The 25739-nt window shown below is 39.4% G+C and overlaps 1 protein-coding gene across 1 annotated transcript; it reads left to right on the top strand.

Annotated features, from left to right (window-relative positions):
- Positions 1-3174: 3174 nt before the first annotated feature.
- Positions 3175-7121, top strand: LOC115016339 (oocyte zinc finger protein XlCOF6-like). Its single transcript, XM_029444007.1, has 4 exons — positions 3175-4037; positions 5052-5235; positions 5347-5442; positions 5751-7121. The coding sequence occupies exons 1-4, from the start codon at positions 3813-3815 to the stop codon at positions 7031-7033; spliced, it is 1788 nt and encodes a 595-aa protein (XP_029299867.1). The 5' UTR covers positions 3175-3812; the 3' UTR covers positions 7034-7121.
- Positions 7122-25739: the final 18618 nt, after the last annotated feature.

Here is a 25739-nt window from a genome sequence, read left to right as displayed (position 1 = left end):
AAGTTCTTCACTTGCACAGAGATGATGGTGAAACACCTGGTGTTCGTTACTCACTGAAGATGTATAATGTTGTCTAGAAAAGAAAATCCAGCACATTTACAATGGTTTTGAAGCATCTCACGGAAATCTAAGAAAATCTGAAGACTTTGTGCTCAAACTGTAAAAAGTAAGCTATTTTCTTTACTTTCTTATAGCGTATAGAAATCTAAAAGTTTGTGTTTGCACTCTTTTTGTCATTGACGGATAATGCTGAGCACAATATATTGTTTTTTGTAATTGAAAATTGAACAAAAAGAGACCAAAACCAACAATTAATTGATCTACAAACAAATGGGTGTGTATCCAAAGCCGGTTTCTTCTCCCTCTGTGCCATAGAGCTCCATTGTTGTCCAACAACTATTAAAAACACATCAGTGAGCCTCAGTGTTGCACTGGGGACATGCTTCTTCATTCACACACACACTATGTATCATTTACTTTGACTCACTCACACATACACTGTGTCTTGCTGCTATTCAAATGTGTATTATCTGTGGCTGAAAATAGTCCCCAACAAAAGCATAAAATAAAATCAAAGTGTATATTTGTGGAGGTGTTTAAAGATTGGGCTAGGCGCTGAGTGTCACTGACAGGGTGGGGAAGTCTAGAGAAATGGACTCACACATTGTTGGTTTTGGTCTTTTCTTGGGAGTTGTTGACACTGTGAATAATATAGAATAAAAGCAGCCTTTTCCTTTAAGTGGTCCTCACTGCAATATAACTCCCTCTCTATTCAACACCAGCCATGATCTAAGGTTAGACTGTATATCAGAAGTGGACGTAGTCTCCGTCATGTCACCAATTGTTTTCTGGAGGGCAGTTTTAAAGCTTTGAGTTTGGCATCTTGATTTTTGGCTGTCTCCATCGTGGAACCAGAAGTGACACAAGAGGGTGGAGAAAAATCAACGTGTCATAATTAACTTTCATGAACTGATAACTCACTGAACAGGTCACAGTTCTAAGACGAAAACACCGACAGCACCAAACCGGACAACACAAATATAAGAAGACCTATTTGTAAAAAAACAACCGGTTTCATTTATATTGTGTGTGTTTGATGACAGTTTCACTTTACACATAAATCATAGTGCAATCACATGAGCCAGCTAACCGATGCTAAGTCTCTGTACCAAGTATATCATTAGGGTATATGACAGAGCCGTGATTCTCAACTAGGTGTATACTATTTATCCAGACACTTAGAAAAAATAAATACACAAATTGGTGTGAGGCTTGACTTAAATATATTTACTGTCATAAAAAACAATTAACTACCAGCCAACCGGATTCAGTTGTGACACCTTTAGTCTTGTGCCTCACTTTAAAAAATAATGATGTCCTTTAAATATCCGTTTAAAAAAACTGCGATAAAATTATTATATATCATTTTCAAACTCTCACTAAGTTATTATTTTTTTTTACTGTTTTCAGTCCTCATCATAACTACCAAATATCCATTCATTTTCATATTTTTAACCCTTTAAATGCCCGTTTGTTTACATAATGCCAACAACAAAAAATGTAATTATTTTTTACATACTAAATGCAAGGGGGATTTGTTTCTCACAGTCTGCGATATGTAAAACATATGCAACAACATTTTTGGTGCAGCAAACCAGGAAACAGATGTAAAGTTGAACGAACCTCCTGAAAACAAGAAAACCAGCATCAAGCCCAAGTATTGGCAATTTCAGGATCAATGTCTCTTGTATTAAAGAATTTTAATATAATTAGTGTTGAATAACATCTAGCGTAACATTAATTCAAATTAACAGCTGGAACAACAGTAGGTAGGTGTGGATGAAGGGAACTATGGGGGACAAACATGTTGTGCATCTCTGCAATAGAGTATCTTCAAGCACCAACACTAGACAAAAAGATAAGTATCTGTGCAAGACATTAAAGAAACGTTTTGGATAAACTTTGACTCTTTTCCACCCTCTGTCTGCCTCTATCGGCTACATGTGGCATTTATTTTCCTGAAGGAGAGGATTTGCACCTGCATGCTTATCAGATGACAGAGGTTTTGTAACCTCTTTCCCTTTGTTGTGCAGAATGACTGACAATTAGAAATGTTGCCAGTTGAACTCTAAATTATGTTTTGCCTTTAATATTTAGGATATTATATTCAGTGGCAAAGTGTGTTTACTCAGGGCTGATGTTAACAGATAAGATAATAGCATAATATAAAATTGGAAATATATAAGTTTGATACCAGCGAGTAATGCCAATAAAGGAAATGTGTTTTGCATGGAAATTAAATTCCTGCCATGACTTGTTTAATGTGCAAACTGTGACACTTCTCTCATAGGCTTTGAATGGAGCCACCAGAGGGCCATATGTGGACCGTGACATTGATCCATGGAAACATCTGGCCTCCCTCTTGTGCCTCCTGATCTGACAGCAGTTCTATTTAAGACACTGGCTCAGTTCAGCAGGAACAGGAGTTGAGTCAAAAAGCAACGTTTTGACTTGAATACTGTGACGACATCTCGGGGCAGAAAGTACAGAGACATGAGCCTCTTTGTGTTTAGGATCATTGAGCCGGATTGTATCCAATGTATCTGTTAGGGAAAGGTAACAGAGGAATCTTTTTTGTTCACATTTTCCAAAAGTTTTCTGTTTGATATTATTTAGGAATAGTTTATGTACATGGACAATTATGTAAGATACAATACATTATTATATAATATATACTATATCATAAGATCGTGTGCCTGCAAGTGATTGTTTCTTGTGTCTTTTTTTATTGAACACACATTAAAGAACATAACCGATCTCACAGATATAAATATCAATATATTCGTTATAAATATAGATGAAAAGAAAAGTAAAAAAAAAGTCAAATTAAAATAAGGGGAATTTATATATATATATATATATATATATATATATATATATATATATAAATAAACAGTAATTTATTTACATTTTACTTTACAACAAAAGAGAAGCAAGATCTCTAAAAATAAGGGGCATAAATACAAAAATTATATATTTTCTCTCAAATCTTTCTTGCTATTTAACTAGAGTACATTTTTTTAAGAGATGAGAAAACTAATTTTAAATCATTTATAAACCAAAACATAGAAGGGCTTACAATCCTCCATTTGTTACAATGAATATGTTATTTATCAATAGAAATGATCATATTAATCAGAAATATATGAGTTTAAGTGATGGTTCTGACACAGGGATGAGAACATGTGCTCTAATGTTGCCACTGATGGTATTTGAAGCTGGTGCAGTGGTTGTCAGGCTCAGTGTACTCAGAATCATGAATGTTCACTGCTCTCCTGTGTTACAGTGAGGAACTACAGCAGCACACTGATATTAGATCTGTTCTGGTGATGGCTGTTTTACAGGAGTGTTCTGGTCAAAGAAATGGAGCCAAAAAAAATCCCAGCGTTCCTTCTTGACCTCTATTATTGTATGTATGTTTGTAGTTGTATTTTTTCTATATGCCATTCTGTCAGGACCAAATTGAATATAGAATGTATCATCGTCTGTAAAAACCTTTACCTGTAATCAGTAATATTTGAGATCAGTCAGTACATACTATGACATATACATCCCTCCATAATGATGTTGTTCCAGTCCATCTCCTCGGGAGGGCAGAAGTATTTGTAGTCTGCAGTGAATCACCCGAAGAAGAAGAAAGCGGAACATCAACAACACACTTTGACAACTCGCTCACATTCTGTAGAAAGAAAGGTTGACATTTTGGAGTGCACTATGTAAAACAAAATTAGACCGTCACGTTACTCATAAACATGTCCCCCCTGGAGACTTTCGAGACACAGATATCTATTTTAATGGATACTGTGGTGGGAGAGGCGGTGACGGAGCTCGGCAGACTTCTGGATAAGTGCTCGGGTAACGTTGTGTCCGCTCAGCACACATCTTCTCCGGCTGAGGTCACAGCCACGAAGAGCGAAGAAGAGGAGCGCGAGGTGACTACAGCGGAGGGGAGACGCCTGTTTAACGGAGCTATAACGGTAACACACACACACACACACACACACACACACACACACACACACACACACACACACACACACACACACACGGGAGACCGATGGGCAGCGGTTGTGCAGTTGCTGAAAACTGCGTCAATAGGTTTACTACAGTATGGGATTTGGGTATTTACAACTAGGCTAAGCATAAGGTCTTCGAGATGTAACGTCACTAAGAACTGCACTACCCATGAGCCTTATCGGTTGTTGATATGAAGTGGACCAATCAGACAATTGATGTGAATTGATTCACTGTTGAACGCACTCAAGTTGTATAAATGTTTTAATCCAGTCAAAAACAAAGTTATTCTTTTCGCCTCAGACCTCAAATGCGTTTTCAGTCATGTATGTGGCTCTGAAATCTCTCCTTCGCTTCAAACATAGGTGTGCTACAGATATTCTGAAGTGTTGTCTGTCATTGAAAATAACTGCTCACAATAGCTTCATAACCAATTAATAACCTGACTCAAAAGAGAAATTTGATGTCTCCAAACTTACTATAATACATCATAATATCTACATTTATAAACTACTGATAAATAACTCAACAAACCATGCATTTGAAATGTATAATTCGTTATATAAGTACTTATATTATACATAATAATAATCAAATTTGCAGATTTTACAAGAGTCAAGGGCCTAGCACTTCTGCTTTTTTAAGTCTATACAATGAATGAAAATTGTGAAAAGGTTCTATAACAAGTTCCCAGAACCAAAGGTGATGTCTTCACATTGCTTGGTCCAGAACCCAAAGACATTCCATTAACGTTGATATAAAACAAAGAAGCAGCATATCGTCACATTGGAGAAGATGGAAACTCTAAACCTAAATATATGGTACCTTTTCCTTAATACTTTTCAAAACGATTATTTTTTTAATAATTGTGCAGATATATTTTCGGTCACTATTGACTAATTGTTTCAGCAGCATGTATAATTGTTTAACTAACTGCTTTCGTTGCTCTTCATTCTTTCTTCCCCGTGACTTTACAGAACCAGTTTGCGTCCTTCATGGAAGCCTGGACCAAAGGTGCATTAGCGAAAATACTGATGATGTTGAAAGTGTCCATGTGTGAAGCTGAGGATGGTCCTGCTGCAGAGCAGAGAGCCGGGCTAAGCGAGACGACACAGACGAGCATGGAGCTGAGAGCAGGGCGAGTGGCCGGGCCTAAAAAGCGTGAGTCAGTTATCGGCTTGAGTGACTGTGGAGAAGCTTTTTATGTTCACATACTGGCATTTTTTTGTATGTTGATCAAGTTTTATGTTCATTTTTTGTGTTGAATTACAGAATCAGCATCTAGAAGCTCTCGTCAGAAAAGAAAAACAATCGAGGAAGGATCTGCACCAGATATAACAACGGACACTGACCACATATATCACCGAGGTATTTAGCCAGCTGCTATGTCATTTGATTTCTTTATTAAATTCTTTATGAAATACAAGACAAAACATCTGTTCTCTCACTTACTCAGACTTGTACAGGCTTCTTAGTATCAGCGTCAGCCTTTGAATTTAATTATATTGAACATAAGTATGTATAGCTACATGTCTACATCTCTGCTTTGTGTCCCGCCTCCCTATAAGAACTGTTATACTGCTCAGTGCAACATTAGTCCAGACATGCATTTTCAAGTTAGAACAATTTGTATATAGTTTGGGTTTTGTTTGCAATAGTGTGGTTTTATTTTTCAGCTGATGCAGCCACACAGGAGAGTAACCGTGGGTCCCCGTCTGAACCTGGTGCCCCCTCAGAGCTGGTCTCCGAGGTAAACGAGGAAGATGGCATCCAGGAGGATACAGGCCCTTCAACTGCCACACCCAAAATGAAGAAGAAGAAGAGCACAGGACCATTGAAATGTCCTTCTTGTGACAAATCATTTGCTCTGAAGTGTATGATGGACAGACACTACCTGACTCACTCCAAACCTCACCTTTGCTCCGAGTGTGGCAAACGTTTTGCTGGACAACGCGGGCTTATCGCACATTCGAGACGTCACACCGGAGAGAAGCTTTACAAATGCTCCGACTGCGGGACAGAGTTTGCTTACAAGTATACGTTCGATAGACACATGCGTCAGCACAGCCTGAAGAAGCCGAGCACACACACGTGCTCGCTGTGTGAGAATCAGTTCCCCGGGATGTCGGCACTTCAGCGGCACAGGTGCTGTGCCTTGAAAAAGACGTTTGTCTGCTCGCTTTGCCCAGAGACCTTTGAGTGCAGACAGAGATTGGCCGATCACGAGAATCTGCATCCAGGAGACAGAGATTTTGTGTGCGAAGTGTGCGGCGAGAGTTTCTTATCGTCCTCGTCCTTGACCACTCACCGGGTGAATCACACGCAAAAGAAAAACTGCTGCGATGTGCTTGGCCTCGGGTGCAGTGACTTCAGCGTCCTCAGAAATCACCTGAGCAAACACACAGGAGAAAAACTTTTTTCCTGCGAGGTTTGCGGTAAAGGTTGCAGTCACCAGAGCGCTCTGAAGCACCACATGCTGACCCACACGGGAGAGAAGCCGTACGTCTGCGAAACCTGCGGCAAACGCTGCGGCCACGCCAGCGCGCTTCAGAACCACATGAGGATCCACACAGGGAAGAAACTGAGCCAGCCGGTGTGCAATGTATGCGGCAAGAAATTCCACCGCACTGTCAATCTCAAATATCACATGAGCGTCCACACCGGAGAGAAGCCTCACGCCTGCACCCAGTGTGATAAAAGGTTCAGCAACCCCAGCAATCTCAAGTTACACATGACGATTCACTCGGGGGAGAAACTGTACGGCTGCAACATCTGCGGCAGGAGGTTTGCTCAATCCAGAAGCCTCAAGCTGCACAGGCGGGTCCACACAGGAGAGAAGCCACATCACTGTGGGGTCTGCGGGAAAGGATTCATACACAGCGGCGACTTCAAGAAACATCAGAGGGGTCACCTGCCAGATGAGCCGGATAATGGACCGTCTGAAAAGAGTGCTGTATAGTCATGTACTTATATGTGGACGTACTGCACACTGGGGATCGGGATGGGCAATGTGACAATCAATACTGTGAGATTAAAGATATTTTTCAATCCTCATACGGAGTTGTCTACATCCTGGCTTTATTAGAGTGTTGCAGACTTCATTGCAAGTATACAATTAACTAGATTGACCAAAAACAATAACAACTTTGCATATAGTTATGTTGTCTATAAGCACCCGTGTCACCCAAAAATTACGTTCCCAGGGAAACAAGGGAAAAGTATTTTCTCCAGGATTAAAGTCGCAGTTTTAAACACGTGGCTAACGTTGTGAATTTAAAAGAAACAAAACAAAATGCTTGGTTATGTTTAGTAAAAGATCAGGGTTTGGCTTAACATAAGTATGTTTGTTACGCAACTTAAAATAAGTCAATGTTGGCAAATTTCTTTTAGTTCAACCCTCTCCTTTCCTCCGCTCTGTCTCTGACTGTAGGTATGTGTGTGTTGGGAGCAAAGTGCCGCTCTTCACGAAGCACAGCAGATTTTATTTATACAATTTGCCTTATCTACAAACAATTTTGCAAACCCCCCCCCTGCATAATGACCCCCTGTTGAAGACCTATTCTGTATGGCAGTCTTTCTCAAAGAGTGGTCCGACAGCAACCCATCCTCGTACGGCGCTCCGACAGCACCCCACCCCCCCTCGTACGGCGCTCTGACAGCACCCCCCCCCTTCGCACAGAGCTCCGACAGCACCCCCCCTATTGTTTTTAGATATTTGGGGAGTTAGGTGGTCCGTGAGTGTTTTGTTATTGGTTAAGTTGTGCTTGGTCTGAAAAGGTTTGAGAAACACTGCTGTATGGGAACAACCAGGCTGCTATAAATGGTTTCTTAATTGAATTTCCTGAAGAAAAACAAAACAATAACCACTAACATACAATATATGAATTCCATTGAGAAAACCATAAACTTTAATCTGCTGCTGTCACAGTCTCCAGCTCATCCCAGAGGTGTTAGGTTGAGGGGACGTTGTCATGCTTAAACCGGAAAAGGCTCCAAACTGTTGCCACAAAGTGCGAAGAAGAAACTTTTTTGGAAATGATATCTAAACACTGTAGCATTAAGATTTCCCTTTGTTGGAACTAAGAACACAAAGCCATGAAACAGCCACAGACTAAAAGTACAAACACCTGCGTGGGCTGGAGAGTCAACGTACTCTGAACTAAAGCAAACAACTCAGAGAATCTCGGGAAATGTACTATGTACGATATAACTCCAGCTACAGTCAAAACATATTGGTCATATTTCATGCAACACTAAATGCAACACGTAGAAATATGCATAAACCTACGGGTTGCCAACCTGACCACTTCAGTGTATTGTTTGGCGGGTTTAATCATTATTAAGGCAGAAGAACCTACAGGGAATATAAAACGCATAAGTTCATTGCATGTGATCTGTCTGCTGAAAACAGCTTCATGGAATTGATATTTGACAAATGTTCATTGTACTAACAAACAAAGTCATTCTCCTGAACTGAGCTGGATCCCACATCCTGTTAGCGTGCAGAGGCTGCTGGTGCGAGCCTTCTGTAATAACCAAGCAAAGTTAAATATAGTAATAAATTCAATGATCCCTCAAAGTTAACACATGTTTTCTATTTTACTTCAGCTTTCCAAACACTGCGATTTGTATCAAAGCCAACAGTCTGTTAAATATAGAACAATCCCAGCGGCTACATGTCACGCTCAATGTGCAAAATGCAAATTATTTTGCTTATTTTACGCATAGGGCAGGCCTACTACAGTCAGTGCTAGTGCAGTAAAAGTATCTGGTGGGCCAAACAGAAGTTACCGTTGCATATTTCTGTAATGATACGTATTTTTTTATATGTCTCAGCCTAATTCTTTGCACCTAGAGCGTAACCAGTGTTTCAGTTATTATATTTCCACGGAAATGGGAAATAGTATACCAAATTTTATTCAAGATTGTATTCATATCGCCCAATCCTATCCTATCCTAATCCTTTTGTTAGCACATTATGTTGCAGAAAATAACAACATTTGGTGGATTCATGTATAGATCGTGTGCATGTGACGTCACGCTTATTTCCCAACCTGTAAATCTACCATATTGGATGATATACACGACCAAGATGGCGGCCGTTCACGTGTGAGTTGATGCAACGCTTCGTAATTTTCTTTGTATTTAAACGTCTAAGATTGAAAGAAAATGCCAATCTTGTGCGCAGTGTATAATTGTGGTAATAACTCTACTCGTGACCCAGAGAAACGGTTCTTTAGATTTCCTAAAATCATCAAAAACAACGATCCACAAAAGAGGGATGAATTGCTGTCTACCGAACGCCGTACGCTGGTTTAGCAACATAACTTGTGAGGATTTAACAGAAGACAAAGCACAATTCACCCGTGTGTGTGGCGTCCACTTTATATCTGGTAAGAGCTCATGCTAAAGCTATGTTTTCAATGTTTACGTTAAACATTTGTGCTTATGATATACCCGAACACTGTAACACCTTACTTCTCGTCACTAGGAGAAGCGGCAAAGCTTTATGACGTAACATCGCAGCTCTTCTCACTCACAAACCACGACTTGAGCAGTGTATCTTGCGCTCTTTGAGAGTGATTTACACGGGCATGGACGAGCACCCTGTCAGTGGTTTGGTAAGAAGACTACCAACCCAGCCAGAAACAAAGACATTATAAGCATCTAAGCTCTTGTATGCCTTCATTTGTGCGTTGGTTGCCCACGACGTTTGTAGCACAAGGTAGTTCACAATATCCGGATATTCAATCGGCGGTAATGAATCTAAATCCTCAATATAATCAGACGTCTTTAGCGTGTACGGGTCACGGCCGCAAATGTGGACTTTTTCCTCTGAATCTTGCCTTTGCAGAGGACTCCAGAGAGTCAGAATACTTTGAAGAAGTCGGAGTTGTAGTTGTTCGCTTTAGACGGCATTGTTGATTTGTTTTTCATCCAAAATGGTGTCGCACGCATACGTCACACAGTTTTGTCACGTGTTTGCACACTATCTATAACTGAATGTGCCTAACATATTGATAGTTACCGTCTGTTCTAACTGACTTCTCAAAAGTGAAACATGTCTTTAAAGTTTGTTCTCCCGGCAGTCATCATTAGTAGCTTTTGACTTTACTGATCTTTTTTTTAAAGCAGCGCTTACTCTCAGTTTAATGTTTTCTTTTAACTTGATTGGTTTGACTGGAATCACACAAATTGCTTACATGTGGGTAATTTCCTTTGCCATTAAACAAAGGAAGGGGAGGAGGGGGGGAATGAGGTCAAAAAAGACATCAAACAGCCTCAGATAATTAACACTTTATCATGCCTGAGACTGTTTAAAAGTACTTTACAAACAGTGACTTAGAATAACAGTGGGATTTGGCAGGAGCTGCTGTCACCAATACAGCTCAGACTGCTGAGGTTTTATAGCTACATTTAAACTGCATGGATTTTCCAGGATGTAAGTAATACGAGTATGTGAATGTGACTGTACTTGTACTGAGATACAAGGGAAACCAGTGAATTAATTCTCACTTCAAATGTACTGTAGGATATACAGTATATAGTTTGACATTTTGGAAAATACACTTATTTGCTTTCTGGCAGAGAGTTAAATGAGCAAGGCAGCTCTTACTTCTCTACAGTAAATATGAAGCTTCAGATTGCAGCCGTTTAGCTTAGCTTAGCATAAAGACTGGAAACAGCTTTCCTGGCTCTGTCCAAAGGGAACATCCGTTTTGTCCAGATTAAACAGACACAATACAACATGTTAATCTGTGAGTTTGGTCGGCATACAGAAAGGCTCTAGCTGCTTCCAGTCTTTTATATTAAGTTAAAGTCACGTCACCTGCCTCCAACCTCCATATTTAACAGACAGAAAGCAAGAAAGGGAATGATCTTATTTCTCAAAATGTCAAACTTTTTGTCATGGAGAGTGGAGCAGGTGGACCCAAACACAGGAGACCACCGTCAAAAGGAACTTGAAGAAATAATGTTTTATTCATGGTTCATGCAGGCAAGGCAGAACTGATCAAAACCAAGCATCCAAAAAAACTCAACTGAAAAGCCGGAGAGGGGAAGAAGTGAAGGTGGAGAGATGGTCGAAGAAGCTCTGGTGAGGGGAACCAGGTGATGCAGGAGAGCAGGGAAGGAGCTGTTTGGCAGGGGAAACACACTGGGAGCAGGGAAGGAGCTGATTGGTCGGGAGAATCTCTGGGACTAACGAGGCTGATCCACAGCAGGTGTGTAAACAAAGCAAACAGAAAACAAAATCTCCAACTTAATCTAGTTTTCACAAAGGTCTGAGGGCATCTGAACACAGCCAGACATTGACACTATTCCTCTGCCTGTAAGAAAATTCATGTTTGAAAGGATAGTAATAAACAAAAAAAATAAATACATTTTTTTTTTCTTTTGAAAAACCTAGACTTACAAGTTAAAAAATGAGTTTGTGAAAATGTTGTAAAATTGCAACAGGGGGTTTTAGCACTTACAAATATCACCACTTTAATTTGAACACATTTTCTAGATAATTAGTCATTGATGTTCAATAATATCAAAATATGTATGTTAAAAAGAATATATTCACATGAAACTGTTTGATACAGCACAATAAAAAGCAAATGCATATGACTAGTAAAATCCCAATAGTTTAGAAGTTTCTGAAATATTCAAACCACAGACGGCAAGGGGAGACTCTAACACCCCAGCACTCTTCATGTAGGGTTAACCCTTAACCTTAACCCTTAGAGAAGTAACTGTGTTCTTCCCTCCACTAGATGGTGGTAGAGGATCAACATACACAAAACTGCAGTGCTAACATTACATTACAGTTCATTTAGCTGATGCTTTTCTCCAAAGCGACAAGTGCAAAAAATCATAAGGACATTAGCTTCAAATAGGAGAAATCATTTTAAGTACAGTACACTAGCTTCAAAGAAATCAAATCAATGTAACAACAAAGTGTTTTTTGAGTTATCAGAATTCAAAGGTATTGATCGTGTTTGTATTATTCATCGGTCCAGTTAACATTTACACTCAGAAAGACATATCACAGAAGATTACCCCTCCTGTCCCAGCTTTTCAAGTTGACAGAATCACATCACAACGAAAGCAAAACAAGACAGAAACGTAATTCAATTAATGTAAAAATCAATCAAGAATGATCACTTTTAAAATAAGATTTTGTAAGAACCTTTGAAACTGGATTTAATGCGATCAATAGTTATTACCTTTCTCTCTCTTAAAATGTTGCTGCATGGAAAAAAAAGAACCGAAATTAAACCTTTTGTCCACACATGAAACTGGCTCTGTGAAAAGCTCTGTGGCGTTTGTGTTTGCATTAGAAACGCAAACTGTTTCCCTGTGTGACTCCGTTTCAGGTCACACTAATCTAGTACCAGTTTATTGCATTTAGTACAACCTTTAGGCCAGCACTGCTTTAATGCTGCTAAGAATTCAGTGTTGTTATGGGGATTAAACTCCCACTGACAGAGTTAAAGATCTCTTTGCTGGAAGTTTGTTTAAAATAACTCTATGACACACACACACACACACACACACACACACACACACACACACACACACACACACACACACACACACACACACACACACACACACACACACCGTCATTCCTCATTTAATTTATTATTAAAACAGTTAAAAAATAATACTTTTGGAAAGGACAGGTGCAAAGGACACTCATGAATGTCTCTTGCTGGCAAAATGGCAGGAACTATGGTAGCTATTCTGGTAGCAACACCTCCACTTGCCCAGCACCAAACGACAGTCAGACAACTTTCAGTCAGACTGGCTGGTGAACATAGAGATATTTGCCCTCAGGAGTTGGTTTTGACCACAAACAAAGCTAAAATGAAAGTGAATATTGGACATAAAATTGCTAACAGAAAGACACCAAATAATTTTGCTCTGCTGAATGTGTAAAAAGTAGGGCGGCTGTGCTTCAGAAGGTAGTCCGGCTCCTCCAGTCTTCATATCGAAGTGTCCTTGGGGAAGGTACTGAACCCCTAATTGCTCCCGAAGGCACAGCCATCCGTGTGTGATTGTGTGTGAATGAGCATTAGATTAGATGATGAGCAGTTTGGCAGCTTGCATGGCATCCCTCCCATCAGGGTAAGACTGTATGTGTGAACTATTGGCATGTAGTGTCGGAAGACTAGAAAGGAGCTTTATAAATGCAAGTCCATCTACCATAACTTCAAAGGTGATAATACTGTAGTTGTGTTTACAGCTTTCTTTCCACTGCCCCCATGTGGCATTTTTTTAAATTGCCGGTTTAAATAAAAAATGTCAAGGTTTAGTTTATGGTCTATGTTCTTTACCAGAACTTACTTTACCATATATCATAGTAGTCCTAGTATCAGAACATTTCTAACAGCACCAAATCTTTAGCACAATATTTAAAGACCTGGATTCTATGATCCAAGATGGCACCCATTCATTGCGATAAAAGCTGCTCACCGTGCGCATTCGCCAAAAAAGGTTTTTAGGCTTGTGGGCTGCTGTGTATTTGGGCCCATAGAGCAGTGTGTTAGTGACTTCCTGCTGCCTCCACACATACAGAAACGGGATAAAAATAAGTTGCTAACTTCAAGATTTTTCCAATGTTATTGGACACAATGGATCAAATCCTGATGATACAAAGTTTTGTTCAAGAGTGTTCATGACTTTTTAATCATCATGTTCATTTTATATTTATCATGTATGCGAAAAATACTTTTTGGGAAAATATAATCAACCACATTGCACCATTGATCAGTTTGAATACAGACAAGAGTTATTGGTCCAGTTTATTTCTGAAACGTCAGCAGCTTCGATACCTGCAGACAAACCTTCTGCTGCTGCCGGCCAGATTGACCTCCAGCAGCTTTCATTTCTCGTCCACTATGGCTCCCTGCATGTTGTCTAACTGTGATTAATGGAAGACAGTTTCAGGGGTCACTACCCTGATGGTCAGCTGGAGCCGTGTGGTGACAGAGTGTCACTGACTGCAGAGTGATAAACTGTGGGGACCGAGAAAAGGCAATCAGCATGCAGAGGTGCTTTCTTCCTGATCGTTCGATCCAAGGTCCAGATTTAGTCACACAGGTAATCATACATTCACTGTCAGAGCTCCTGGAGTCTGGAGGGAGCTGTCTATTGAGATCAAGAAAGCAAATACTGTGTTTTTCTTTTAAGCCTCTTTTAAAGAATCTCTTTTACAAATTAGTGTCTCCTTCTTATATATTATCTGTTGTTTTACTATTTCAGCTGATTTACTTTTACCTGACCACGGTTAAATACTTTGTTGTCAACTCTTTGTATTTGATTGTTTTGTTTTTTATTATTTCATATATATCTCTATAAATAAAATGTACTATTATATGATTGGATGGATGGGTGAATAAATTGATAGATGGGTGCATGGTTGGAAGTATGTATGAGTAAAAGGATGGCTAGATAAAGCTTTTGATTATGGAAGGATGGGTGAATGGGTGGGTGGATAGATGGATGCGTAAACAGATGAATTTAATCGATTAATGGAAGGATGGATGGATGACTGGTAGAAGGGGTGAAAGGATAGATGATCGATGAATCGATGGGTGAATGAATAATGGATGAGTGAACTGATGGATGGGTGGATGAATTGACGGATGAATGGTTGAATAGGTAAAGTGGTGGATTTGTAGTTGAATGTGCTAGGGTTGGTGAAAGGGTGAATGGAAAGTTGAGTGGATGAATGGTAGATGGGTGAAAGGATGGACGTGTGATAATGACTGGATGGATGGAAGAATGGGTATGGATTAATTGATAGATAATGAAGGAATGAAGTGATAATGAATGGATGGATTAAAGGCTGGCTGGATCTTGTATCTGGAGTGTTGTCACAGGCCACAGAACCAGATCAATGTACGTCACCTGACTGGGCATGTGTCTGTGAGTGTGAGAGCAGAATGTGATCAATCAATTCAGGGGCCACAGCTCACTGACATGATGACTCTGACCTTGGATAGACACCATTAATTAAAAGTCTGTCGAGCTCTTTATCACTCACTGCTCCCCCTCATGTGGACGGCCCATCAGTCAGCAGCAGCAGCCGGCTGTCAGCAGTGAGCAGGATAATCTGAGCGTTCAGCATGTTTAGATCACTGCATTATGCAACATTATCAAACATATGTGGGTTGCATTGTAACCAGCAGGCCGAGCTCAGAGCCGAACTGGTGTCATATGATGAGGTGGACTCACAGCTCACACACATTAAATCTTTGCTGAGTCTGCAGGAAGTGAGAAAAAAATCATTCAAATGTGGTGTTGCACAACAAAGCCTCACAGTCTGTAGTCTAGGAGCCGGGATGTTTTCACACCTGGCTTTCAGTTCATGCACAAAATAAAGCATAAAGGTTCACACAGGCCTAGAAATAATAAATCTGGAGTACACAATACTAAAGGACGCCATTCAACATATTATACCAATCACACGTTATTTTATCACACATTTAACTTTCTTTACGGATGTTAATGGAGCTTTGTTTGCACTGCAGCTATATGTTGTAGGGAAAATAAACTGAAAATATAGTAACAACTCGAAGGGCTCTCTGAGAGCGCAGACCTCTGTCAACGCCAAGTGCTCGATCCCACAATGTTAATGACTGTGATTCAGATCTGCTCCAAAATGTAATGAGTTATTTGTTGGCTGCTACACCCTTCCAACAAGTTTTATTAAAATCAGGTTAGTAGTTTTTCCATTTTGAAAACATAACCACCTTGGTGGCTAATAATAAACATAGCATCAGATGGATCAGATTGAATCAGACGTTGGATCGAAATATTTCCAATATTAAGGCGCGTGGATTAGGATCGTTGGCTGTGCCCTTTCACTTTCCAATAAGCGACATTAGCTCACCTGCCACACTCCCTGGGCCTGTGCATGGTAAGACAATGCTGTAATCCATAAATGTATTTAAGTAAAGAAGTGTTATTGGTAAAAGTTCAACTGTAAATGTATTGATAGAAAAAAAGAGGACACTTTTGTGGAATTTCATGCTTCCTCATTCGTCGAAGAAGGAAAGAAAGATAAGAGAAAGCAAATGACTTAATTAGTAAATAACTTATAAAAAAAAGCGCAAGATAAGATAGAACGATGAAAAGAAAAGCAGTCGCTGAAACAACATATATTCCAACATATATTCCTATTTCATGCTTAATGTGGAATCAGAGTCTAAGGAGTTAACCACTAACTCTGACTGTCAGATACAGTATATGTGTGTGTATATATATATATATAGTGGACTAAGAACATCCTTGTGAAATGTAGTGGAGGAAAAGGAGGTTAACTACTGAACAGGTGAAAACTTTACCTCCCACCTGTACCAGTACAATTATCACAACACATATTTCAACTTTGGTTAAAAACATGTGTATATTTGCTTTATTGTCACAAAGCCAAAGCAAAAATTATATTAAATCATAACAATAGTTATGCATCGTCACTGAGCTTCTCTTCTTCTTAAGCCCCTTTCCCCCATCAAAGGTGTTTTTGGGGGGATTCTTTCCTTTTCCGTATCGAGGGTCTAAGGACAAAGGATGTTGCATGCTGTACAGATTGTAAAGCCCCCCTGAGGCAAATTTGTGATTTGTGATATTGGGCTGTATAAATAAAATTGATTTTACTTGGCCTTAAATGCAAACTGCATTTTCATGCACCAGTAAAACCAATAACAACAGAATGTTCGTGATGAAGCTGTCCAGAATCAATAGTTTTATAGCAAATGTGCTGCAGCGGCAATGGACGCATTCATATTTCCTGTGGGGCCTCCTGATGAAAGCAGGGTTCATTTTATTGACTGACAGGGAAAGGTCAGAGTGGGGGAATGCCACCCCCAAGCCTTTAAAGATGGAGTGATATTTCGTGTGAAGAAATCCAAACAAGATGTCTAAATGGAGCCAGTGGGGAACAGACACCAGCTGCACTACTGAAAGGAGAGGAAGAAAAAAACAGGGATCTTACTCAGAAACAAGAGCCGCAGAGGGATCAAATCTGACTGTCATTTAGCTGATTTCCCACTTGGTTTTAATTTCCTCCTACCTGTGGAAGACATTTCAAACTCCACGCAAATACACAATATTAATAACTGATGGAAGGTCTCATTACAGAGTTCTATTAAATATTAAAGGGGAATAAATATGTAGTGAGTAGGACATGGCAACTTAACTCCAAGAACTATAACACGACCATCTCAGCATGCTAAAATGCACACATTGATAATGCTAACATGCTTATAGTTAGCATGTAATGTTTACCATGTTCACCATCTTGGTGTATTTAGCATGCTACCATTTGCTTATTAGCACAGAACCCAAAATACAGCTGATGACATTGACATTGGTTTTGCAAGTATTTGGTCATAAACCAAAATACTGGCCGAATTAAAAACGTGACCAAAGTTGTTTCGTATTATCCTGAGGGGATCATGGATGTCTGTACCAAATTGCATGACGATCCATCCAATAGTTTGTGCACCAAAGTGGTGGACCAGACTGATATTTCCATCCCTGGAGCCATGACACTAGCATAGCTAAACACTATAATGAAGTGCAGTACTGCTGACCACCGATTTATCTGTCTTCATACACAATAAAAATGTAACTGTCCTTAATCCAATTGGCCAATATCAAGAGTGTTAAGGGGATAAGAGAAAAGTCTATAAAAGCTATTTGTTTGAGTGAATTAACTAATTAATTTCAGAGCATGATTTAGTCATTCAAGAGAGTGAAACAATGATATTTACTCTGAAATTACTAAAGAGAACAAAGTTAGTATATTGAGGACACAGACTACAGTTTAAAAGAAATTATTTAAATACAGGATTCCTCTTATTATTCAGTCATATCATTGTCTGTAATATGTTTTTTTTAATGATTAATTGATATTTACAATCATACAGCCACAGCCGACGCCTGCCCCATTAACCCTTCAGCGCAGTATGTGTTTTTATACTGATTTAAATGTAATGTCCTCCGGACATGATTGGCTGAAGGTTCGTCCAGCTCCCCCAATCTGGTGAGTTGGGGATTGTGATTGGAGCGGTACCTGGCCCACCAATCCCAGGGCGCACCGTGGGCACGTTACTCTACATACACCTGACGTACCTCTCGTTAATGTTAAAGCAACGCTAACATATATGTGGATTGACTATATTGACTTTGTGAACTTGAGTATATATATGAGGTACTCGTTAAGTTACCTGGAGACTGGGCCAGATGTAGATTTTAAAACTACTGACCACACGCACGCATGCACGCACGCACACGCACACGCACACGCACACGCACACACACGGTGCAGGTGTGCTGCTTTGGCGGTTTGTTACTTAGTTATTTTGTTTACAGTTTGGTTTGGTTTCTGAAGAAAGGTTTACTTGTTGCTCTTATTTGAAGAGCCCTCTTTTGTTATGTTTATTACTTTGAGTTGAACAGCACCCACTAAGCCCTTTTTACTTTCTTGTTTACTCAGGTAATATTGTTTGTATAAATCAATCTAAGTTACTGTTGCCAAATACTTTATTTTTACCAAGAAACATCTGGTTTTATGTTGCTTCCCTTTCCTATTTCAAGCTGGGTCGCAACACATGCTTAATAGGCTTCTGTTTTGACACATTCAGTGTGCCATTGTTCCTTAGTTCCATCACTTAGTTTTTTTTAAACTGTACTATACTAACTAACTATACTTTTCTAATGCAGGACAAGACTGTTGAGCAGAGAGGGAACAATATAGCTTATCTTGTGTAATAATAATCCAAACTTTAAAAATAACAATTTCATTTAGTTTTGAAGCTTTGGCGACCACCACTGGGGGTTCCTCAGGTTAGGAATCAGAATGCTGACATTATATTTACAGCAGAGGAAATCTGGTTGGTTACAGGAAATTAAACAGATTACAAGGTATTCTTATATGGTCTATTTATAGAAAGGATGAAATCTAGTTCCTCATTCAGGCTTGGATAGTTGGTGGCTTTTGTATTTCACATGCTCTCAATAGACCTTATTTCTACTTTGACAACAGTTTAGCCCTTTTCACGAGCAGCGGTACGTTCAATGAACTCCAGAAATGCTCCAGCCATGAATTGCTTCTTGTATTATCAGTCACCATTTCTTTTTCAGGTGTGAGTAGGACAGCTTTATGATGTCTGTGTCTTTCAGGGGCCAAGGACAATCCATTCTTTGACCCAGTAAAAGCATGAAAATCATACTTGGAGTTACCCGACATTATTTCAAGGGCTCCTTTAGCCCGCGGTACTTACCCCACTGTACTGTTATCACCATCTTTGATGCTGATTGACCTCTGATGTTCAGGCCGGTCTCATTCATACATAGTCTGTACACCTGCATAAATCACACTTCATTTCTAAAAATAGACTGAAAATGAGAGCAGGTTTGGCTCTTCGCCCTCAGTGAGCCTCTTGAAAAGCACTGCCTGATGAAGAGAGACTCTCAGGATCACCATCGTCTTCTAAATCACTTCCTAAGACGTGTCTGCATTTATTTAATTATGCGTCTATCTGCACTGTTGTTCATAAACTTCCTCCGCCTTCTCTTTGCCTTGATTCTCTTTGCCACTATTTGTTTCCTCTGCCTCTACTGTTCGATTACTACAACCTCAGTTAATAGAAATGCCTTTTCTTAATCATGCATTCTTTCTGGTTCACTTATTCCACCATTTGTAAGCCACACTACAGCGTGTAAACACACAAAGAAAATTTTCTCTGAAGCTCACACTCTCTCTTGAGTTCCTCTCTAAAGTTCACATTTTTCTTTTCTTTCTGACTACATGCACAGCATGAACGAGGACCTCAGTGCGAGTGCATGTGAGTGTGCCTTTATGTGTGACTAATCTACCTGCTCTAATGGCACCATTAGAGTGTTTCATTGGGGCCCAAATAGGCTGAGGCCTGCTCTTAATGGAGCCTGCGTGGCTCCGAACCGAAAGCACAGTCCGGTGGCTGGAGAAGGACATCTCGCTCCAGCAATAATAAGGTATAACAAGATCTGCAAAGTGTTCAAATTGTAAAATCAATACTAAACTGAAATGTTGCCATGGACACGTGGAAGCTGGCGGAGAAGAGGGTAGAGGCGCCAGTAATCTCGCACCGATCATAATGAAGTTGAGTGTTGCATGGTTTTATCGTAGGTGATGGAACAAGAAAAATGGTTGAAAGTGCAAAGATAATTCTGAAATATCTGGCCTCGTCAGAAGAAAAAAAACAAAAAACACATCACATGTTTGTTTGCCATGTCCTCTGTGAACTTGTGATACTGTATTTATGAACATTTTCAGACATGTTTTAAAGTATGTAAAAAACTCTGCTATGATGAATATTTTTTTTAACATGGGTTCACACATAAAAAGTAAAAAAAACTAATCAATAGTTCAGCCACACATGTTGGACTCAGATGAGGATTATGTTGTGTAATTGTAAGATGCCGCCCCCGATTTCTTTGTAGCGGGTGGCTCGTTTCTACACATCGCACACATTGCAGGATTTCAAAACCATTTATATTACTTGAATAACAAAGTTATATATAAATTATAAAGCAGCCTCGCTGGAAGTAAATTAACTCATGTACTGTGCTTATTAATTATGCTTCACAAGAACTACCATGTACAACAATGAAATGCATCCCCTTTCAGACAGGCTCTCCTGCAAGGCCTTTATTGTGGATGTAATCGTGTGAAGTCGAAGAGAGCTACTTTCACATCACTGCACACCTGGCCAATTGTGGCACAAAGTGGGTGTGATTGTTGGATTGATCGGAAAGTAAATTGTCAGATGCAGCCCCAGCTGTTTTTGCTGTTGAGAAGTAAATTTCAGACAAATCTTAGATGTACTGACAAGCACTTAATTTGAAGCATACTGAGGTCTTTACCCCACAACCAGTGTCATGGTACAATTGCAGATTATGTTGTATGAATATAGAAACATCAGCTGATGATAACCTTGGATGCTTTTCTATATATTTCAGCCTATTGGGTAGCAGCACTGCTGTATGTCTTACCTAACAGGTTAGATGTATCGGTGCTACTTTGTACAAATGTGTTACATGCAGACGCACAGGGGTTGGCTGCGGAGGTCTGCGTCCACACAGCTCTAACATATACAAGACCCATATTAATACTGTTGACTCAAGAACTACAAAAGGATAATGAAGAAGCTGTTTCTGTCTGTCAGTCTGACTGTCGACCAGATTTAGAGGTGAAAGAGACTCACTGATGTGTTGTTTTCTTTCTTTTTCCAGCTCAAAATGTCAGGTACTGCATTAATGAGAAAAACATGGATGTCAGAGCCTGAACTCATGGGCACTCTCTGCTGCCCGTCTCCAAGGAAACAATTAAGATTCTCATTTTCAGCATGCAGGACATCTCTCTGTCTAGAAATCCTCTATTAGAGATGTTTCTGGAATCAGAATATGATATTTGGGAAAGCACAATTAATAAGTTTAATACAAGTTCATGTTTTTTAAAATGTGTTTATTATACAGTATTATTCAGATTTTGAATCCCATGAGGAAAATGTTGCACTATAAATTCCTGTCATTTTGCTGTTAAGAAAATAACATTGTGTTTTTGTGTGTGTTCAATGTCATTATAATGCAGTTTAACAATGTAAATTATGGCAACAAGTGTTCTGGAGGTAAAATCCTTTCTTAATCTTAGGTGACTGACAGTTGAAGCACTTCAAGGCTTCAACGGACATGAAACTCTCCCGCCAGTATGGAGGATCAACAACTGTGTTAGAAAATGTCAGTTTCTTTAATGGGAGTCAAAGATACAAGTCTGTGAAAATAAAAGCTCCAGGAGAGAAGTCAACTACAGCTACCAGGAGCATGTTAGCATAACACATCCGATCACACAGCGTATAAATCTCTTGTGTGCACCGCTAATGACCTGAAGCTACAAAATTACATGTTCTACAAACATGATTAACATTCAGAGGTTTGTCAGTTTACTTTCAGATTCTAGGTCAATGTTAAATACATTTTAGTGATGGCGCAGTGTTAATTGCAACATGGAAGCGTCTAATTTGAATTTGCTACACAAACGATTGGTGTTTCTGACTCTGCTTCTTCTCCACATCCATGTCAGCCAAGGCTCACGGTAATTGTAATAATTACAGCCATCTTCCATACCGAAAATGAATTCTCAGAAACAAATTATGGCAATGTCAGTTGGTCGGTTTATTACTTTTGTCAAGACTGAAATATTTCATTGGTTTGCCACAAAATTTGGTGCAGAAATTCATGGTCCCCGGAGGCTTATCCTACTAAGCTTATCTTGTGAATGGCTCATTGCATGGATGGAATGTCAACACAAAGACCCAGCAGTGCTTCTACTACAATGTCTTCACCATTTATCCCACTATCTTTGGTGATCTCCTAACTTTTATTCTAGCGCCACCATTAGGTTTACATTTTAGTTTTGTTTATTGAAATGCGGCACAGACATTGTTCCCTTCATCCCGTCTAGGATGTGCACGTTTACGGTAGCAACGCTACCGTCTACGCATCATGAGTGCAAAACCTCCCATTAAAATTTCATGGCCTCATTAAAGTCGAAGCCCAGTTCAGACTGGCTGACACACAGAGACGTTTTCATTGAAAGGGTGCACCTTTTTGGCTGCTCCGTAGTAGTACGGATAAACGTGCAACGTTTTAGCATATCCCATACTGGCCGTTAGCGGACATGGCAACGTTGTTGTGGATTTTGATGTGTTTCTATTTGCACTTTTGCGGTGCGAAACTCGTGATACACATATACATGCACAGACGTCTTTAATTATAGTATGATAGGCAGATTCTTTCTGCGACGATTGGAATGTGAGATAGGCTGTCAAATCAGGCTCCTTAGATTGAATAGTCCACCATTCGAGGCCACTCCTACTAAATATCTGCAAAACTAATTACAATCCTATCAGCCTCAGTTGTACTTTGTGTTACCATGCTAACATGCTATGATGTTGAACATGGTGAACATTGAACCCGTCTAACAATCAGCATATTAGTATTGTCATTGTGAGCATGCTAATGTTAGCATTTCACCCATAGCATTGCTGTGCGTAGAACAGCCATACAGAACAGCTAGCATGGCACTGTACACTCTTTGTCTTGTTCACTGCACTCCACACTAGAGTCAGATCCTCCTGACGGCTTCATTAGTATCTGCAGGATTCTCCATGGTCGCAATCGATCAGCTGTTCTACAAAGAACTCTGTAGCCTGGAGAACAGTCTCTTCCTCCCTTGTATCTTTTCCAAACTCTCTCTCTCTCTCTCTCTCTCTCTCTCTCTCTCTCTCTCTCTCTCTCTCTCTCTCTCTCTCTCTCTCTCTCATATTCTTTCATTGTGCACCATTGTGGGATCTGTTTCAAGGTTATCCTTTAACTGCAGGTGTGTGTGAGGCTCAAAGTACCTGTTGTATTGATTTAGACTGTGGAGCGAAGCTGTCAGCAGCCTTGAGTCCTGGTGAACAGCACAGAGACATGCAGCTAAAAGGAGATAGAGAATAGCATTGTATACAGAGTTTACACAGTATTTATTCAGGTTTCTTCTGCGGGCTCACACTCTTCGGTCACATGAATACAACCCAAATATTAAAATGTTAACCTGTTGAACATTAGGTGATGTTCATTGGAAATCAGAAATTATTCACTTATAAAGAATGTGTAATTCTTGCAAATAATTAATTATTTTGAGAACATGATTGATTAATTCGTACACACACAATCGTTTTTTTTTCTCCACACACCTGTCTGGCTACTTAGTACTACTTGTTATTGTTCATTTTGGACAACAACAACATACATTTGGTGAGCATGTCAATACAATTATCTACGTTGTTTTTATAATTTTGAATATACAGTCATTATTGAGGAGCGTCAAACCAATCATTTAAATCATTCAAAATGATCCACCGACAAAAAAAAGCTTTTGTAGAAGCATTCTTGATCAATGTGACCATTTGTGGTCCATGCTTTCTGCGGAGACAGACACATTGCATTTCCTGTGGCTGCTTTACAATCAAACCTACCCCGTGTGTCACCAGTTGAAAGCTTTAAATGTTCATACAAATACATAAAGCCCAGCATCTGTTCTAAACAGCAGTAACAATAAAAAAAGAAAAACAAAGTTAAATAAACATTACATGTACTGTAAAATGAACTGTTGTTCAGACATGATATCTCACACTTCTCTGTATGTCCTTGCCGGCCCTGTTGTCCACCTACATGTTTCCATACATACACTTTAATGGTCAAGACAACAGATGCTCTGCTTAGTACCTACTGTCAGCTTTCCATTAAGTAATGTGATGAATGCTTCACCTTTTTTAACAAATCTGCCGACATCTGAATCACCGCAGCAGCACAAGACACAGCGGTCACCACAGAGATTGCTGTCTAAGTGAATTTATTTGATGTAATCTCGGCTGATTCATGAGGAAAACTGTTTGCCAAGATGAAGTGTTGGACCAGAGCTTTTCAAATTTCCCCTAATAAATTTCTGAGAGAATTCTGGAAAATCACTCTTTACCATTTACTTTGTCCCCCAGACAATGCAAAACCTTTTGTAACATGGTTTATGATGATGACAATCAATAACTGTAATACATAATTGCAATTACTATTGTCAGGAATCAGAATAATTGGTGACTGTCACTAATAAGTGATAAAATAATGAGCTTGTGGTGACTGATTGCTCTGCTTGATTTAGTTCACAGCAACTCATTCAATTGATAGCAGCATATAACAGTATGAACTAATTAATGGCGATTAATTTATTGCATTGACACAGATAATTTATGTTTGAACATGAGAGAGCACTGTTAGCTGAACAGATAACAGTAAATGAGAAGGTAATTTACATCCTTCACTAACTTTTATTGTGTAAAGCTTGAATCGTTTATATTTTTCTTTTTGTCTCAAAAAAAGAAGTGCAACTGGTATTGCAAACTGTACTTTGACATAATTTTTTGACATATTGGGAAATACACATATTTATTAGAGAGCGTTAGAAGAGAAGATCACTACCACTCTCTTTCATGTGTCCATTGAATAAGTTAGCTTAGCTTAGCATAACGACTGGATTTAGTTGGAAGTAGCTAGCACGACTCTGTCTAATGGTTTAAAAGAAATCTGCCCACCAGCAGCTCCATAGCTCACTAGCTAAGTAACCCTAACTCTAACATGGTGTATCTGCTTTGCTCAATCTGTGCACAAAGTAAAGTGGGTAAAATGACAAGTTGTGGTCGTAAAAGACGCTAAGCTAATCGTGTCCTGGCTCTAGCATCACATTCAGGGTCCCAAATACGGGGGAGCTACGTGGAGCTCTGCTCCTCTAAAAGATACACGAGCTCTTCAAAAAGCCTCATTTGAAAAATTTAGGGGGTATTCTAAAATATCTTAATCTGTGGTGATACTGTTTTTTGTTTTGTATAAATGTATATTTTCTTGTATATTTAGATTCCTGAAATAAAAATACTAATTCCTAGGTGTGTTTGCTGCCCCGGTGGTCGATGCACGTCCATTTCGAACATTGTATTTTAAATAAAGACTTGCTGTTACCACCAGCAACCACAACCATGACTGACATTTTAAGGATTAACATTTTAAAGTCTGCCAATATTCTACACTTC

This window comes from Cottoperca gobio, chromosome 12, assembly GCF_900634415.1.
Source record: "Cottoperca gobio chromosome 12, fCotGob3.1, whole genome shotgun sequence".
Classification (NCBI taxonomy): domain Eukaryota; kingdom Metazoa; phylum Chordata; class Actinopteri; order Perciformes; family Bovichtidae; genus Cottoperca; species Cottoperca gobio.
This window is presented reverse-complemented; position numbering and strand designations above follow the sequence as displayed.